Source organism: Panthera pardus, unplaced genomic scaffold (assembly GCF_024362965.1).
Source record: "Panthera pardus isolate Hobbes unplaced genomic scaffold, ASM2436296v1 HiC_scaffold_20, whole genome shotgun sequence".
NCBI classification, from domain to species: domain Eukaryota; kingdom Metazoa; phylum Chordata; class Mammalia; order Carnivora; family Felidae; genus Panthera; species Panthera pardus.
Window position 1 is genome coordinate 45023471 of NW_026526766.1, and position 20139 is coordinate 45043609.

Sequence of the window (20139 nt, forward strand, 5' to 3'; positions counted from 1 at the left end):
GTTTTAGAGCCTTCTTTGCCACACGGTGGTTAGCAATATCATTCCGCTTTGGAGAGGCGGCTGATGAGCTGTGTACGAAAGCATAGAAGGGATACCCGGAGCCCAGAACTCCACTGAGAGAGGCGTTCCCTGGTTATGCTGGAAGATTAATTTAAAATGGAAGTTGTATGACAAATAATTGTAAGCTTTCTGGGAATGAAACTGATCTGCGTTTTGATGGTATTAAGGACTCTGCTAGCACACAGCCTTGGAGTTTACGCATTTCTCACTTCTCCTTGTCCTAATAGCAGATTAGTTTGAATTCTAGCAAAACAGAGTCTGCGGTTATTTTAAATGGGTCGGTGCTGAATTGCACAAGTTGTGCCAGTATGGAAGTGAAGAGAGCGGGGCGGGAGCCCCCGCAGCATGAGCCAGCGGCTTCCCCTGGTTCCTATGAATTTCTCAAAGGCGCTCTAGAGAGGGTATTCTCTTTTGTTGAACCTGGAGCTCAGCGGTTCTCTAACTTTCTGTGCCTAAGAAGCGCCCGGGGAGCTTGTTAACAGGACCACTTCTCAAGCTCTTGCTGGAGATGAGTATTCAGTAGGTTCTGCAGGAGACTTGGGAATCGATGTGTTTACCCAGCTGCTCAGTGATCTGGATATAGGTCACCTGTGGGTCAAAATTGAGAACTATTGCTTGAGCCCCTGGGAGCTTAAAGGTACCACATATGAGCTGCAAGGAGCCCCTTGGGGGCACACCAGAGGGGATATTGAGTGGCTTAGTCCTGTCTCCTTGCCTCTGTTCCCTGCTTGGGAGGCAAAAGGTCCCTTTCCTCCTAAGCACCAAGGCACCAAGTTCATCTTGCCATGTCCACCAAGGACAATAGAGAGGTCGAGAGCAGAACCAGAGAGCATTTCTAAAGGAAAAGCAGACCAGTGAAAGCAAGTGAAGTACACATGCGAGAGGGGATGTAAGATTTAAACTCCACCGCTCTACTCAAAGAAATAATTCTGTGGCCCTAGCAAGTTAGTGTTCTTCATGGTCAGATGATGCTTGTTTGGAGCAGGAGGGGAAGAGAACCCTCCGCACCCTCTTGTAAAGCAATACTTATTTGCAGTGTTTGTAGTGTATAAGGAGCTCATCCTCAGAGGGTTTTGTTTTTTGTTTTGTTTTTTTACCGTTTATTTTTGAGAGGCAGAGAGAGACTGAGCACAAGCAGGGGAGGGGCAGAGGGAGAGACACACACACAGAATCCGAAGCAGGCTCCAGGCCCTGAGCTGTCAGCACAGAGCCCAGTGCGGGACTGGAACTCACAAACTGCGAGATCATGACCCGAGCCGAAGTCGGACGCTTAACCGGCTGAGCCACCCAGACGCCTTCATCCTCGGCGTTTTTGATCTGTTTGGAACATGGCTGGAAACGTGCATTTTAAGATTTGGATAGACCGGCGGTCTACTGACCATGCTTTGAGATCCCTTAGACTAGAGTGTATGTGGCTAGTAAAGTTCGTATCGCTGAGCCGGACCCTTCTTTAGTCTTGTGCCTTCAACAAGATTAAATGGGGATGTTTAAATGTGGTTTCAGTGAATGGTTTTTAGGATGGGGGTAGCTGGAAGCACAACACAGCACATTTATGTTTCGCAGAGGCTACGTGTGAAACTCCGGGTCCATGAGCCTCCACTCTGGTTGCCCAGTAGAGCCTCTGAGGGGCTTTTAAATATACAGGTGCCTGGGCTTTTTTTGCTAGAATGACTGGAGTGTTAGCCTCAGGCACTGGCGTGATTTTAGAGCTTCCTAGATGGTTTCCAACGTGCTGGTAGGGTGGAGAACTGCTGGCCAGTTGTTGACATGAGGCAGTAGGGGTTCATTGCTGCTAGACCTTCAGATGTTTCAATGTTAAGAATATTTTCTCTGAAATTCCTGACCACTGAATGCTGGAAAACAATTCAAATTTTTAAAAATACAGGGTAGGCAGACAAAACACATCTGTTCACAGGATGGAGTCCAAGTGCAAACAGGTTTGCAGCCTCTGTTTTAGGCACTTACCAGTTTTCAGAAACTTGAGAAGCTCTTCTTTCCTTGTGAACAAGTTTTTTTTTTTTTTTTAATAGTTAACTTTTTTTTAACGTTTATTTATTTTTGAGAAAGAGAGAGACAGAGCGCAAGCAGGGGAGGAGCAGAGAGAGGGAGACACAGAATCCAAAGCAGGCTCCAGGCTCTGAGCTGTCAGCACAGAGCCTGAGGCGGGGCTCGAACTCATGGACTGTGAGATCATGACCTGAGCCAAAGTTGGACGCCTACTTTAACCTACTGAGCCACCCAGGCGCCCCAGTTTTTTTATTTTTTATTTTTTTTAAGTTTATTTATTTTGAGAAAGAGGGAGAGAGTAGGGGAGGGGCAGAAAGAGAGAGAGAGAGAGAGAGAGAGAGAGAGAGAGAGAGAGAATCCCAGGCAGGTGCTGCTGTAAGCAAAGAGCCCATTTGGGGCTCGAACTCACAAATTGTGAGATCGTGACCTGAGCTGAAATCAAGAGTCGGATGCTTAACTGACTGAGCCACGCGGGTGCCCCTGTGAGCAATTTTTTAATTACCTTTTTTTTTTTTTTTAAACTGCTAATGTGTCCTTTAGTTGAGGCTTATTTTTCTTTTCCCCCTTTTGTTCAGTCTGGATTTCCTTTTGGTTAGTTTGAACTCCACATTTCTGTAACATACTTCGATGTAAGTTATTTAAACGTTCTCCAATATTGACCATAGAGGAAGTGTGGCAGAGAACTGAGACGTAGTGGGCATGTCAGTCGGAAGGAAGAACAACTAAACTAAATCTTTATGGTTCCTAAATTATTGAGGCTCATTTTCTCCGTGGCTTTGTAATAAGCCATGTTTTTCCCTCTTGCAATTTTACCATGTGCTTCTGCGTTTAGTTTTTCCTCTGCATATTCATATTATGGCAATCTTTTCAAGATCTCTCTTCCTTTAGCCGAAGTGAGGAAATAGCTGTGAATTCATGAGCAGTGACTGCTTGTTCCAGAATTCCGGCACCATTCTGATGTGCCAGACAGTGGCCGACATGCACAAATAGCAAATGTTAAGAATCTTATTTGTGGAAAGGTTCAGTCTGATCAACATCAAGCTGTACTTTCTGAAATCAGGGAATATTAAATGGTTTGGCAGATTGTGTGCTCTGAAATGGGTGATTAGGCCAATAGTCATGGATGGTTGTACCCTGAGTGGATTAGTTATGCACTCTAGATGTGTATTTGTTCATCTGTTTGGACGGTGTTCTGTCGTTTATTTAGATGGAGAGTTAATTTTAAGAAAGTGAAGACGTGTGTCCTAAAGGCTGAAGTACTTTCGAATTCATATTGATCTTTTTCACTTATCTCTTAAGGCAAACACATTTGTCCCTTAAGGCAGTCAAATAGAAAGCGCGAGAGAGTCCCAAGGGAAATTCCCACGCGGAATGCGCCAAGACCGGTTGGTGGTTGTGGACCTCAAAATGTAGCTCCAGGTTTAGTTTGGCTGACTAGCTCTTTCTTAGCATTGAACTCCTTCTGCGTCTGCCATCCGTTTTGAAGAACGCAGCAGAGTCCGCCGTGGGAAGGACACAGGAAGGATGTTCCAGATCTGGGTGGAAGCACGTGCCTGCATGCTGCTGTGGAAAAGGGCTGGTGCCCTGGAGCTGCTCACGGGGAGGTGCAGGGCTGGAGCTTAGTGTTGGAGAGACGGGGAGGCCGAGATAGAGGCCCGGGACAGGGGGCGTGGCCAAGAACACAGGACCGTGGCATAGACTTTGGGTTTTAGTTAAAGCGTAGTGGGGAGTTATCGGAGGTCTTTCTTTTTAACTCATAATTTGAAATAATTTTAAAGTTCCAGAAGGGTTGCACGAATGGTACAAAGGACTCCCTTACACCATTTACCCCGTGAGTGTTTTTATGCTTTGCCACATTTGCTTTATCGTGCTATATGAGAGAGAAAGACCGAGAAAGAATGAGGTGGGGGGGTGGGGGTAGGCAGAGAGAGAGAGAGAGAGGGAGAGAGAGAAGAGGACAGAGGATCTGAAGCAGGCTCTGTGCTGAAAGCAGAGAGCCCAGTGTGGGGTTTGAACCTAATGAGCTGTGAGATCATGACCTGAGCCAAAGGAGCCACCCAGGTGCCCCTGTCGATACAATTTTTAAAAACATTTGTGAGTAGATTGTATGTATTCAATACTGTGTATTTTCTAAGAACAAGGATATTCTTTTATATAGCCAGAGAACCGTTCTCAACTTGAGAAAATTTAACATCGAGAAATTTATAGTCCATATTCCAGTTTTGTCCTCTCTCTTAATAATGCTCTTTTCTACCTTTTTCCTTTTTATTTTTAGTATGTAGGATTTAGTTGAGGATCACATGGTCCCCTTAGTTGTCCTCTCTTTTTAGTCTTTTGAAGTCTGGAACCATTTCTCTTCCTCTCTTTGTCTTTTATGACCTTGACATTTTGGAATGCCATAAAAGTGATGCCGTGTCCTTACCAGGATATCACACCTGGAAGCACTGATGTCCATCTTCTCCATCACTGGATAATTTTTTTTTTTTTTTTAAGTAAACTTTACCCCCAGCCCGGGCTTGAAGTCATGACCGTAAGATCAAGAGTCACATGCTCTACTAACTAAGCCAGCGAGGCACCCCTCAGTGGTGATTTAAAAAAATTTTTTTTTAACCTTTATTTATTTTTGAGACAGAGAGAGACAGAGCATGAACGGGGGAGGGTCAGAGAGAGGGAGACATAGAATCGGAAACAGGCTCCAGGCTCCGAGCTGTCAGCACAGAGCCTGACGCGGGGCTTGAACTCACGGACCGTGAGATCACGACCTGAGCTGAAGTCGGCTGCTTAACCGACTGAGCCACCCAGGTGCCCCGAGTGGTGATTTTAATTTTGGTTACCCAGTCAAGGTGATGTCTTGTTTCTGTTAATCATTTTCCTCTTGTAACTAATAAGCAATCTCTGGGGAGGACTCTTGGAATCAAGCAGCTATCCTGCTCCTCATTAAGCCCACAGCCTCCCAACTAATTTTCATCGTGATGATTTCAAAGTGGTGATTTCCCTAGCCTACCACTCCTTTCAGATTTGCTAGTGGCAATGGAGAGATGGAAATAGTAGGGATTCCTGGAAATGCACTTAATCTATAGATTCTGAAACCCTGTGTCTATAGATACCGATTTAGAAAGCTTGGATGTCAGCCAGTGTGGGTGCCTAGAATTGACATATTTAACAGAATTTCCTGATGTGGAAGTAGGTTTGTGAATCACTGGCAAATAGCTAAAATAACCAAACAACATCATGGTATTTCAAGGTCACATTAGAAAAAGATACTCCTTTCTTTCCTTCCATGTCTTCATCTTTAAAATGGACATCGTCAGCCAGGTGTATTGAGGTAATAAGTGAGATTCGGATTTGAACTTACTTTCTCTGTAATACTCAAGTTATTATGATTATATTGGCACTATATTTTACATGACATCTGTGAATTTTTCTAAAATCAGGGAGAGGTTAGGGGAGCTGGGGTGGCTCAGTTGGCTGAGCATCCAATTGTTTTTGGTTCAGATCATGATCCCAGAGTCATGGGATCGAGCCCCATGTCAGACTCTGTGTTGAGCACATAACCTGCTTGAGATGGTCTCTCTCTCCCCCTCCGTCCCTCTCCTTGGCTAGCTCTCTCTCTCTCTCTCTCTCTCTCTCTCCATGAAATGAAATGAAATAAAAAAAGAGGGGCACTTGGGTGGCTCAACTGGTTAAGTGTCCAACTCTTGATTTTGGCTCAGCTCATGATCTCACGGTTTGTGAGATTGAACCCCTTGAACCCCGTGTTGGGCTCTGTGCTGACAGTGGGGAGTCTGCTTGGGATTCTCTCTCTCCCTCTCTTTGTCCTTCCCCATGTGCACACGTGCATGCGTACTTGGCTTACTCAAAATAAACGTTTGAAAAAGAAGTAGTTATTGTTATATGTAATGATGAATCACTAAATTCTACTCCTGAAACTAACATTGTACTGTGCATTAACTAATTAGAATTAAAACTTGAGACACTAAAGGAAAAAATTAAAAAGAGTAGCTATTGTTTTCATTTTTTGTAAATTTTCTTGTTACATTTACATTTTATTAATGAGGTTGTTTAGAATCCTGTAATACTTTAAAAACTTGACCATCTAAATCCTTAGGTTTTTTTTTTTTTTTTTTTGGTCAAAGTGAGCATTTTGCTTTTGGGGAAGCTGATTATTTCAATAATTGAATATATTATCTAAAGGGATCCCCTGAGATGTAGGCGTTTGGTTTTATTTAGCATAAAATAAGCATGACACCATTATTAAATCGTCTGTACTACATAGTCAAGCTGCCGTAAGGGATTGGAACCATTAGAACACATTAAGATACTTTAATTTTGCTGAAGTTACAGAAACTTCAGTACTTGGGGAGTTACCATTTTTGGGCACATCATATATAACCTTTCTTTGGGGGAGGGAGTAAGTAGTATTTTACTTTGTAGTTTTTTTTTTTTGAAAGCGGGAATTTAACAAGCCTGAATTGCAACAATTACTTTAGATATACTGTAATTCACTGGTATTTACCAGGTTTTGGAGGTGAGGGGTTGATCAGGATCTTCTCTGAGAACCCCAGAAAAGTTTTGGTCCCTCCATAGAAAATGTACACACACACACATGAGTCCTCAAAATTTTGTGTATCATTTCAAAGGGATTGTGAATTCTTGCTTTAATGGATGCATGGACATTTTTATAGAAAAATTATGAAAAAGAATATGGGTAAGAAGGAATTATCAGTGTCAGATCTGACTCTGAGAAAGCCCAGCAGAGTTAGTGATAAGAACTAAGCAAGGGCAGTAACCGGGAAAGCAGAGCCAATAACTTTCCGAGGGCCATCTGGCTCTTTGCAGTTTGATTCTTTCTGTTGAACTGCGTGTTTTGCTTCTGTTTTCATTTCCTCTTTTCTCTCCTTTTTCCCACCCAGGGAAGTCTTTGTTCACAGTTTATTGGTTCTAATCACCTGGGGTTTACACTTGGGATTTAGAATCAGACCTAAAGAATAAGCTACACGTATTGTACAGTCTTCCAGTTAGCAATTGCCACTAGAATATGCTTTTAAATTCTTCTAAACGTGGATGTTTAATTTAAACATTGCTATAGTAATTTGATGATAAATGTCTTTAAGGGCATAAAATGTAATATTTGCCTTATTAGCCTATTTATCTTGTCTCTCTAGTGTTTAATGTAATTTTATTTTTATTTGTACATATTTTTTGCAATCATGGCATGTAACTTAATAATAGAAGTTTTGGAACCCTGAGTATTGGTTGCCCCACAGCCATTACCTTGTACTTAAAAATAGTTCTAAACTTCCGATGTTTGTAGACACCTTTGCATTAATACCCTGCCTCTCAAAATAGGGATCCTGGGGGCACCTGGGTGGCTCAGTTGGTTGAGCGTCCGACTTCAGCTCAGGTCACGATCTCATAGCTTGTGAGTTTGAGCCCTGCTTCAGGCTCTGTGCTGACATCTCAGAGCCTGGAGCCTGCTTCAGATTCTGTCTCCTCTCTGTCTGCCTCTCCCCTGCTGGCTTTGTCTCTCTCTATCTCTCTCTCAAAAATAATAAACATTAAAAAAAAATTTTTAAAAAAAGGGATCCTGCAAAAAAAAAAAAAAAAAAGATTTCAAAGAAATCTTATACTCTCCCTGTTTGCATTATGGACCCAAAGAAAATAGTCAAATTCGTCGACATTAGTGACTATGTCAGAATTAAAATACTTTTTGATCTAAAAATCTTCTTCTGGGAGCTATGTGGAAAGGAAAAATACGTTTGTCTTAAAACACAAGACTATAGGATAATTCACAATTACTGTTTAATTTTTCTTTTTTTTATAGTAGTATGCATTGTGGAATCTTAAATTTCTGTTATGTAATTCTTTATCTTAAAATCTGCAGAGTGGTGTTTTTTTGTTTTTGTTTTTTGTTTTTTTTTGGCAAATCCCTTTTGGCTTCTACCCAGCACTTTCAAATCAAAATTCAGAGCAGGTAGAGAAATGCTTTTAAAATGCATATTTGATGTAGTAAGTGCTATGCTATGCTTCTGAAAGCGCCAGGGTCACAGCTGCATACATGAAAATGCATGGTGACTGCAGGCATTGTTTCCTCACACAGAAAAGGCAATCTGTGTCTATCGCTGAATTTATGATGTAAATCAAATCATAGCTTTTGTGTATTCAGAGATGGAGCAGAAAGGTTAAGGTGACCCAAAGGTTACAAATAACTTTTGCTTTTTTGATTTGCCTACCACAAGACTAATTTTTTTTACTCCCTCTTTTCTATTAAGATTGATGTATTTATACTTGGGGAGGTGAATCTAGTTACATACCTTATTCTGTCATTGCCGCCGCGCTAGTCTAGTGGAACCATGAATTTATCATTCGTTCCTTCCCCCACTCCATTCTGTTAAGATGCGCGTACTGCTCTGTGCTGTTGACAATATTATTAAAGGGTGGGGAGCGCCGAAGTATTAGGTACCAACTCTGCGTGCTTCCTCTGGGCTTTTTTTTCTCTGAACAATGTGGACTTTGAAACCATGTACTAGAGGCACTATGATAAGTTGGTTTTTCAGGATCCGGTGAAAGAGTTTTTAAAAGATGCTTTGGGGAAAGTGTGTGTGTGTGTGTGTGTGTGTGTGTGTGTGTGTGTGTGTTACATTTACTGTAGCCGTGCCTTGGCACCGAAAGGGAAACCTAACAAGACTAAGACCGATCCAGCGTTCAAGCAGCTTTTTTGCTCTGGTTTAAGATAGAAACCTACCCGCGTGATCATCACAGCAGTACCCCGTTTATGGGGTATTTGGTGTGCTAGGTACTGTGTTAGATGCTTTACTTACAATGGCAGTTAAACATTTATAAATCCTGAGATGGGAAAGTGTCAAAGACTGTACAACAGATGGGTTCATCTGGGGCAGAAACAAAAACCACACAGTGAGGGAGGGAGAGAGAAGAGGCCCTTACAGGCCGGTGAAAGGTGACCAGGTCGCCCGGTTTGTATTGATTTGTAATCTTTAGAAAAACAGTGCTATTCTCTTTTAAGAGGAAGGGAGAATCTATTGGATGTCTCAGGAGTTAGAAAATTCTGACTTAAAAATTTGTACTCCTTCCGGACACAAGCACTTCTCTCTGAAATAAAAAAATCTGGTATGATTTATCTCTTTGAGATTAAAAATGGGAGACCTCTTTTTTGAGGCTTGGATTTTATGAGATGTTGGCCTTAGAGTCCTATAAGCTCGGTCTAGAATTATTAACAGTTGAGAGCCATCCGTACCGCTTTCTGCCTTGACAGGGTTTGGTTCTACCTCAAGTCTGGAGCAGTGTGAAGGTTAGGGCTTTAATGGGTGGCTTGAGTTCTCTACTTCTAGCACTGGAAGGTACTCAGTCTGATGTCCTCATTTTCCAAATGAAGAAACTTTGCCCAAAAGAGGTTAATTCTCGTGCCTGAAATCCCACGGTTTGTTGCAGAGCCAGAATGTAAATTTGGAGCTCCACCCTTTTAGTTCATTGCTTTTCCCTTTCCTGTCTCCCCTCCCCTCTCCACTCCTAGTCTTTTCCAAGATAGGATTGTGATGATGATACGGACGCACTGCCTGTATAAATGAAAATGATGACCGTGTCCCACGTGGGTGTTTGTTCTTCAGACCATTGTCTGCCACTATTCATTTCACAAGTGATCAGTTTGGTTGTATGGTCAACCCATTTATCATTTTGAATCCATTGTTATAGGCAACTTACGCTTTATAACTTGAGTAGCAGGTTTGGGGATCATTGAAATTTTAAGGCATCACCCAGGTCTTGCTTGGTGTTTTTCTGTACCACATTCTCTTTTTGACCAAAAGTGCTCCTAATGAAGAGCAGAGGTGACTTGTTTAAGTTGCCGATCCTTCCATTTACCTTGACCTTTCTCAGCCGGATGTACTTGAAGGAAGTGGCATGGCTAACGAGCAGTGAATTGAGAGAAAGAAAGAAAAATCGTGAATAATCCACGAATTTAATAATCCTGGAATGCATCAGGAGTGGAGTGAATTATACTTAGCCTTGTGACATTTTCAATGCCCTAATTATAGTATCTTAAATAGGAAAGTAACTATTTTCTATCCTACTCAAATTAGTGTGTATATTATTTAATACCATTTATGTTGGAACCTAATTCTATATTTTGGAAAGGAATACTTTTCCATTAGCTTTCCATCAGACATTTTTGAGTTTCTTTCTACTGTATTGTGTTAACTCTTGTGCTCCAATGTTAAAATTTGATCGGTGTATTTCCATAAGAAATCTGAAATTTTGAGTACGATCGATTGATTTTGGTTCAGCGTAAGGAAGGTGAAGGTGGAATCCTAGTCTTTTGCAGTGGCTCTGGGATGGTACCATGGTTTAATCGGTTTTGTGCCTCTGATAGTGCTTGTCATTTTACGTACTGCAGTGCTTCTTAACCAGGGACAGTTGTGCTCCCCAGGGGACATTTGGTAATGTCTAGAGACATTTTTGATTGCCACAACTATATTGAATGCTATTAGCATCCAGTGGGTAGAGTCCAGGAATGCTTTTAAATATCCTTCAGTGCATTGGATGATCCCCTCCCTCCCCTCCCCCCCCCCCCCCCCCCCCCCCCCCCCCGCCAAGGAATCATCTGACCTCAAGGAGCAGTAGTGCAAAGAGTGGGAAAACTTCATGCATGACAGTTGCACCATAATATATATTGAATTGCAAAATGCATTCACTCAATTAAGCATAAAGCTTTATATATTTGTATTCACTTACCAATTTGATGATTCACAAGGGAGAATTTAGCTCTTGGCTTCATTATGCTCAAAGTATTAAAACAAAATTTTGGCAATTATAATTGATTTTAGGTTCATTGTATTCAATGGGAAGAGTATAATATTATAATCAAATGTTAATCACTAGTAAGATTCAATGTTCTTATTTTGGGCTTCCCTTCTTCCTCAAGAGAGCTTCTTGGAATCAATATTGCGTATTATTCTCTGCAATATTTGCACTTGGATCTGACATAATCAATTCTGTAGAAAATTTAATTATCCAGATGTCTAAATCAGTAATTAATCTGGATAATCCCTATTCTACTATATTCTACTTCATCTCATCTTTAGTGTAAAAGTCAGAGATACTAAATAGAATTGCTGAATCCAGCGGCTAGCAAGATAAGCCTTCGGCTTCATGCAAAAAGGCTAGAGTGGTTCCCACAATCCCAGTGAAGTAAAAGTTAAATTTTAGTGGTTGGTCCTATGTGCATCATTTCTGATCCTGCTTTAAAATTACTACCTCTTGGGGTGCCTGGGTGGCTCAGTCGGTGAAGCCTCTGACTTTGGCTCAGGTCGAGATCTCACGGTCTGTGAGTTCAAGCTCCGCGTCAGTCTCTGTGCTGACAGCTCGGAGCCCGGAGCCTGCTTCGGATTCTTTGTCTCCCTCCCTCCCTCTCTCTCTCTCTCTGCCCCTCCCCTGCTCACATTCTGTCTGTCTGTCTCTCTCTCAAAAATAAACATTAAAAAAAAAAAATTAGAATTACTACCTCTTATTTCAATTGACCTGTTTTAATTTGGACAAAACTTAAATAGTAGATAGGAAAAAAAAAGGAGATAGATAAGTTTTTTGTGGGATGAGGAGTCAGAAGGAGGGAGGGATGACGTATAAGCACGTAAGTGCTCTATGATCCCACACGTATGTGGTAATACACAGTGGTGTGGTAACTTGTTGAATCGTCTTCTTAAATAGTCGTCAATACCACCATTAAATGGAGGACTAATGGATGGTCATATATGATGCTCCTCACTTCAGTATGATGCTTGGCGGGAGAAAAACCCCTACCTAAGATTTGCAGGTTCTCTTCTTTCCTTTGTATTCATGTTCACGAACGTGACCTACTGAACTCCGACTCTTAGAAGTTCGGCCGATCTGACATTCCTAGGAGACTTTCAGGATTGGTAACATTTGTTCATTAATATCTGCGGCACCTAGAGTAGAAGCAATTCTGGATAGGTTTAAGTGCCAAAGAGTTTGGAATTTGGAAGTAGGATTTTGCTATGATTTCTGAGCGCTGGCAGAAAACGTTGGAGCGATCCCTTAGCAATGGCAGTAATCTGATCAGTCAGAAATAGCCTGTGCTTTAACAAACAGGAGGCTGCCAGCGTGTGAAGTTAGTGCATGATAGATTAGGTGAGGTTGATGAGAAAATAGATGGTGTTATAACATGCAGAAACCGTGTTAATGTGCTTAACATGAGCGTTTTGATGTGACCGGCCTGCCATACTTATCTCTTTGAGAGAGAAAAATGAGAACACTTCCTGACTCTTAACCTCCCTCTTCTGTTGTGGTTCCCCCCCCCACCCCCCCCCCCACCCACCATGTAGTGGTTCTCAGCCCTGGCAACATGTTAGAATTGCTGAAAGAGTTCTTAAAAATTACTAATATATGTGCTCCATTCCTAGCAACCCCAATATAATTGAGGCTTAGGTATCAGTGTTTTTTATTTTCTATTATTTTTTATAATATATATATATATATATGTGTGTATATATTTTATTGTGAGAGAGAGAGCCTGATTGGGGAGGGCAGAGAGAGAATCGCAAGCAGGCTCCACACCGTCAGCGCAAAGCCTGATTCGGGGCTCAGACTCCTTAACCCGGGAGATCATGACCTGAGCCGAAGTCAGACACTTGACTGACTGAGCCACCCAGGCGCCCCTTGGTGTTTTTAAAAGAGCTCCACAGATGAATCTAACATGCAACCAGGGTTGAGAAGCCATGCTTTCTAGCACGGCACCACAGTTGTCTGGAGGGCTATTTATGAGGTCGGGGCTGGGGCCTGACAATCCATTTACATTTCTAGTAAGTTCCCAGGTGATGTTGATATTGCTGGTAAGGTGACCACATTTTGAGAATCACCAAGAAGGCAGTCTTAAAAAAAAAAAAAGTCATTTGGGTTTAATTGATGGTTTGATGGTGTCTTAAATATTGCTAGAGATACGTTGTAGAGTTAAAATTTGAGATTAAAGAATATTATGTATAGGATTCCTTTTATATGAAACCAGGGTTGCTTTTTTTGTAATAATTTTATTAAAATTTTTTTTTGGAGGAAAAAGCTGTATCAATGATAATTAACAGCTCTGTATAGTACTTCATAGTTTAAAAAGCTAATGAATTTACTATTTCTAATAGAGTTTTTGAACATTTAAAATAGCCTGTTTGTGGGTTTTCTTTTTAACCTCATTACTTAAGAATCCTTCAGATTTCAGATCTTACATTTTATTTCTTAAAATTTTCTTAAAGTTTATTTATTTTGAGAGAGCAGGGAAGGTGCGGGGAGAGAGAGGGAATTCCAAAGTAGGGCTTGAACTCATGAACTGCAACATCATGACCTGAGCTGAAATCAAGGGTCAGACGCTTAACTGACTGAACCACCCAGATGCTGCAGATCTTATGTTTTAGAGTCTCTTTAGATATCTTAAAAAAAAAAAATTGTTTTTAATGTTTATTTGTTTTTGTGAGAGAGACAGTGTAAGCAGGGGAGGGACAGAGAGAGAGGGAGACACAGAATCTGAAGCAGGCTCCGGGCTCCGAGCTGTCAGCACAGAGCCTGATGCAGGGCTCGACTCACTAAGTGTGAGTTCATGACCTGAGCCGAAGTTGGACGCTTAACTGACTGAGCCACCCAGGTGCCCCAGTCTCTTTAGGTATCTTAATGGATATAGCTCAAACCAAAAATACTCATTCTTGTTCAATAGAAATTTTAAGAATTTTCAGTTTGGATTGTTGGCTTTGAGATGGGAGAAATGTTTTCTTTTTACTTAGCTTAAATATGCTGGAGGGATGGAGCCATACACTGAGAAGAATGGGGACGAGCAGGAACTGAGAGGGAGATAGTGCTTACAAGTTGGGGCAGCATTAGAGGAAAGGGAACCTTCCAGGTTTGGAAACAGGAGGAGAAGGTGGCCTGGGACTTCGAGGAATGAAGGAAGCAAGGGGATGGATATTCAAGAGCTTGCCCAGAGTTCATGTATGGCAGAGTTAATTTTCAAATCTTGGGTCCCTAAGACTCCAGAGTCGATTCTCTTTTCTGCAAAACAGATAAAGGAAAAAAAAAATGTTCTAATGACCCAGCTCTGCAGCTAATGATCATTTTGTGACAATTAGGAATCCTGGAAAAAAGTTTCTAGAGGGTATTGGCTTTTTGTTGCATTATATTTGAATACTGTGAATTTGTAGTCCTAAAAACGACAGCTTTCCAATGTGACTTTCTGTGCTTTTCAGAAATCGTCCTCAGCCTTTGATCACTGTGCTTGAACATAGACCTGATTGCTGGCCAGTACTTTTGCAGCAGCTGACGGCTTTTTTCCAGCGGTGTCCTGAAAGGTAACGTAAAATAAATGAGGAAGATGGAATGGCATATGCTCATTGTAGAGCTTTTTGTGTGTTTGTTTTTAAAGCTGCTTTATGTTGTTTTCTCTTAAAGAGATGTCTTAGAGTATAGTTTTCCATTTTCTTTTTAAGAGTAAGAGAAAAAAATGTAGATTTAATTAATAGTTGAAATATTGAATGTAAGAAAAGATATTATTAACAAAGTTAATAAGCATTGGTTAGGTAGGAAAGTTGATTAGAAGTATTTGGTAAATGACTATACACAATGCATACAAAAGATAGATTTCTTTCCCCCCCCTGGAAATTGGCTAGTGAGTTCTTTCTCCGTTAGAAACCTACCAATTTGGGGGCGCCTGGGTGGCTTACCTGGTTAAGCATCCAACTTCGGCTCAGGTGATGATCTCATGGTTCGTGGGTTCGAGCCCCACACGAGGCTCGGTGCTGACAGCTTGGAGCTTGGAGCCTGCTTCGGAGTCTGTGTCCCTTTCCCTCTGCCCTCCCCGGCTCACACTCCATCTCTCTCTCTAAAAAACAAACAAACAGACAAAAGAAAAAAGAAAAAAAAAACAAAAAGGAAGAAGCCTGCCAATTGGGATCAAGTAATGCAGCTACACAGGAGGTTAGTTTAGCTTCACCAGGGCATTCTAATGGTCCTCAGAACCACCCCCCTTTCTTCCATCCATACTGTACTGGCTTATATTATCATCTCATTTGGTTATTGTTGATAATGCTGCTATAAACATTGGGGTGCATGTACCCCTTTGAATCCATATTTTTGTATCCTTTGGATAAATACCTAATAACTGCCATTGCTGGATTGTAGGGTAGTTCTATTTTTCACTTCTTGAGGAGGCTCCATGCTGCTTTCCAGAGTGGCTGCACCAGTTTGCATTCCCACCAACAATGCAAAAGAGATCCTCTTTCTCCGCATCCTTGCCAACATCTGTGGTTGCCTGGGTTGTTGATGTTAGCCATTCTGACAGGTGCAAGGTGGTATCTCATTGTGGTTTTGATTTGTATTTCCCTGATGATGATGAGTGATGTTGAGTATCTTTTCATGATCAACACATTTTTAAAATGAAATTTCTTGCTGTTATTAAATAGATTAGGATATTTTATAAAAGATATTCCTGATGTGCCAAGTTTATTATTAAGCTTGGTTTTAGGGTAATCCTTAAGAATTACATTTCCAGGGTGCCTGGGTGGCTCAGTTGGTTAAGTTTCAGACTCTTGGTTTCAGCCCAGGTCTTAATCTCATGGTTTGTGAGATTGAGCCCTGTGTTGGGCTGTGGGCAGGATTACTGACACTATCTCTCTCCCTCTCTCTCTGCCCCTCACCCACTCGTGCTCCCTTGCAAAATAAATAAACTTAAAAAAAAAAAAAAGAAAACATTTCTAAATCTTTGGTCAACATGTAATTAATTACCTTTTGGTTATTTTCATTTCAAAGGAATATTATACTGGGATTTGGAAATAGTTATTTTAATGAAATTTGTCCAGATATTCATAAGGTAAAAAAAGATTATTAATTAACTTTGGTTTATTCACTGATAAGCTTCTTTTCATTTAAATTCTCAGATCTTAGATTATGCCATCTAAAGCCTTTAGGAAGTTCTAAATTCAGTTTTTTTTGCCACGAATAATTTCAGTTGTCTCCTTTCTGCTTATACACTATGGGATTTTTCTCTGCAGGAGGAAATTGATAATTCTGGTTGCATTTTTCAACAGTCTATTAGTTTCCTGAGATTTAATTTTAGAGCAAGTTAACTTAGTCACTTAGTACTTAGTAACTTTAGTTGTTGTTTGGAAGGTAATGAAGGAATGTTGGTGATTAATTTACTGAGAAAATCTAGTGATTCACAACTATGGGAAGAAGGCAAAATGTTGTGAAGGCAGCTTGTATTCTAGCTCTTTCTGTCTTAGGAATTGTTGACTGTCTGAGTTCATTTTTAATAGTATGTAGATGTCCTAAAATGACACTATATCTTCATGCTAGATTTTTGTGGGGCATTATTTTATTTTTTATTTTTTATTTTTTTACATGTATTTATTTTTGAGAGACAGAGCATGAGTGGGGGATGGGCAGAGAGAGGGAGGGAGACACAGAATCTGAAGCAGGCTCCAGGCTCCGAGCTGTCAGCACAGAGCCCGATGTGGGGCTCGAACCCACCAACTGTGAGATCGTGACCTGAGCCGAAGTCAGACAACTGACTGAGCCACCCAGGCACCCCGGGCCATTATTTTCTAAATAAATTCTGCCTTCATTTATAGAAAGCCTGTGTGGTAAGACTTCACCTTCATGGAACTGAGAATTGGATAAATCGTCAACAGTGTCATAGTCTTTAGGCCTGGATACTTTAAGGTTATCTAGTCTTACGTATAATTTCTCAGATGAAGGAATGAGAAATTCCTTCACATTACTTGCTGAAGGTCAGATGGTTGGTTAGAGATTGAGATGGGCCTAAAGCCTCAGGTTTTTGACTTTCATTCCAAGTTTTTTTCCCACTACTTCTCCCTCTGAACATAAATAGAAAAGACTTGTGTGTAGATACAGGCACAGTTAGCTCCATTTGTAAACATTTTCTGTTTAAATTTTAGAGGGGAGAGAGAGAGCAGTGGAGAGGGAAGTGGGCGAGGGAGAGACCATCTTTTTATTTATTATTTTAACATTTATTTATTTTTGAGAAACAGAGATAGAGCATGAGCAGGGGGAGGGGGCGAGAGAGAGAGGCGGGGAAACACAGACTCCGAAGCAGGCTCTGGGCTCTGAGCTGTTTGCAGACCCCAACGTGGGGCTCGAACTCGTGAACTGCGAGACCATAACCTGAGCCGAAGTTGGATGCTCAACCGACTGAGCCACTCAGGCGCCCCGAGGGACAGAGAATCTTAAGCAGGTTCCATGTTCGGCTGGGAGCCTGACTATGAAGCTCGATCCCATGACCCTGAAATCGTGACCTGAGCTGAAACAAGAGTCAGACACTCAGCTGATTGAGCCACCCATTTGAGTGGGAAGAGCTTAAGAGGTAGAACTTGGCAAATTACCGTAATAATTCCTTATGTGTAATATGAAACGTGAAAATGCAATTATGATATCGGATGCCTACTGATTGTAAGCCTATGACTTAGAGTAAGTGAATCGATTAATTTAGTGATCGCTTTGGAGGCCTAGTATATAGTCATTGGTGATACAGCAGTAAACAGAAATCCATGCTGTCCTTTGGCTTACAGTCTGCCAGGGGATAGAGATGTTAAGTAAATAATGACAAATGAAGTCCTTGTCCTGTTGAAGCACGAAATGGGGATCTGCCCTGGCTAGGTGTGACTCCGGGAGTCATTTGAAAGGAGGGAGCTGGAAAATGATAGGAATTAGCAGAAGAAGGAACAAGGAAGGAAGAAAGAGGAGAACGTGAGAGGGAATGGCACGTGAGAAGAAAGCTTAGATAACTTGATTGACACCTGAAAGACACTTAGTGTGGCTCAGTGGAGAGTGGAGAGGTGGGGGGGGGGGTGGCAAGAAATGAGGCTGGAAAGACCAGCAGAGGCTAAATTATGGAAGGCTTGCAAATTGGTCTAAATACTTTCTCTTAAGTGGGGGCACACTCTTTTAAGCTGGTTACTAACCTGAGCAAATTTTTATATGTGGAAGGTGCTTCTGGCATTTTAGTGACTTTGGATGTGGAATTACTGGGATATATAGAAATCTAAATAGATAGGAAAAAATTTGTAAAGCCTTCCTCCTCTTTTCTTTCTTTTTCTTTTTTCTTTCTTCATCTTCTTTCTTCATCTTCTTTCTTCATCTTCTTTCTTCATCTTCTTTCTTCATCTTCTTTCTTCATCTTCTTTCTTCATCTTCTTTCTTCATCTTCTTTCTTCATCTTCTTTCTTCATCTTCTTTCTTCATCTTCTTTCTTGTTCTTCTTTCTTGTTCTTCTTTCTTGTTCTTCTTTCTTTCTTCTTCCTTCTTCTTCCTTCTTCTTCCTTCTTCTTCCTTCTTCTTCCTTCTTCTTCCTTCTTCTTCCTTCTTCTTCCTTCTTCTTCCTTCTTCTTCCTTCTTCTTTCTTCTTTCTTCTTTCTTCTTTAAGAGAGAAAGAGAGAGCGAGCATGAGTCAGAGAGCAGGGCAGAGGGAGGTAGGGAGAGAATCTTAAGCAGGTTCCATTCCCATTGTGGAGCCTGATGTGGGGCTCGATCCCACAACCCTGGGATCATGACCTGAGCCGAAATCAGGAGTTGGACCCTCAACCGATTGAACCGCCAAGTGCCCCAAGGCTTCTTCCTTTGAGTGGGAAGAGCTTAAGAGGCAGGACTTGGAAAATTACTTTACTTCTTTTTGCTTTGTTTCTGCCTCTGCGTCATGGCATAATTTCATAGCGTTTTGGTGAAGAAGAAATGAGTTGAAAGGCAAAGTGCAGTAACTTGCACCGCGTGTGTTAACAATTGGACAAGTAAATGTTAACCGTTGTTATAATCTTGGGATGTCTGTATGGTTTTGTGTTACATATGACTTCACCGGTAGAGTTTTTCCAAAAATGCATGCCTGTGTCATATTCCTGGAGAGTGGATCCTGATGTCTGTAATTCCAAAAAGGTTCTCAGGTTGCTCTTCATCAAAGACTGGTCCTGCAGATGTAGATGCTATTCTAGTATGCAAGTAGAGATCCTTTCAGTGCTGGGTATCAGGCTTATGGTCTCCAGGTGTTGTCACGAAGTGACACGAAGACCTGCTTGGCACGGATCCAGGTAGGTCACGGTGCAATGGTGGAATCACGAGAAAAAGTTACACTTGATGGTATCGTAGCTTTTCGTGAACTATAAATTGATGTTTGACGATTATGGCTTGGTACTTAGTTTAACTTGGTGACTGGCTGATGCGTTACATGGCTTGCAGGTCAGAAGTCTCATGCATCCAAATAATGGCACCATTTCTGTGGTATCTGTATTGTGAACCATCTCAGTTAGAAGAATATGCTAAACTCCGACTAACCCTGCTGAAAGTCTTACTTCAGCCCCGGGTTCCTGGTGACACAGAACAGCCGTCAACATTGGAACAACAGATACTTCAACTGTGCTGTGACATGGTTCCATGTCTGCAGGTAAGGCCTTCTTGTCCTCCTTTACTTACACAACGTCAGCATCAGCAAGTGTTGTTGGTCATTGTCATCATACATGAAGTAAGAACCCATGTGATCTGCAAACTCAAATACAAGCTCCGCTCTAGAAACGCTTGCAGGCTTTTGGAGACGATGAAGGGACCAACTCTAGATTTAACATTAATACATATGTTAACTAGCTTCACAGAAATATAAATCGGGATGCCTGGGCGGCTCAGTTGGTTAAGTGCCCAACTTCAGCTCAGGTCGTGACCTCGCAGTTTGTGAGTTCGAGCTTTGCATCAGGCTCGCTGCTGTGCCCTCTCTTTGCCTCTCTCCTGTTCATGTGCATGCATGTTCTCTCTCTTTCACTCTCTCTCTTTCGCTCTCTCTCTTTCGCTCTCTCTCTTTCGCTCTCTCTCTTTCGCTCTCTCTCTTTCGCTCTCTCTCTTTCGCTCTCTCTCTCTTTCGCTCTCTCTCTTTCGCTCTCTCTCTCTTTCGCTCTCTCTCTCTTTCTCTCTCTCTCTCTCTCGCTCTCTCTCTCTCTTTCTCTCGCTCTCGCTCTCTCTCGCTCGCTCTCCGCTCTCTCTCGCTCGCTCTCGCTCTCTCTCGCTCTCTTTCGC

General features: G+C 41.6%; 1 protein-coding gene across 6 annotated transcripts in view; it reads left to right on the forward strand.

The window, feature by feature from the left end:
- The window catches only part of FOCAD (focadhesin), a 319096-nt gene that overhangs the window by 59813 nt on the left and 239144 nt on the right, over nt 1-20139 (forward strand). For all 6 annotated transcript variants that reach the window (XM_053907986.1, XM_053907983.1, XM_053907987.1 and 3 more), the window contains 2 exons: nt 14322-14423; nt 19315-19519. In XM_053907986.1, the coding sequence (XP_053763961.1) occupies nt 14322-14423; nt 19315-19519 (307 nt within the window). The remainder of the gene's footprint in view (nt 1-14321; nt 14424-19314; nt 19520-20139) is intronic.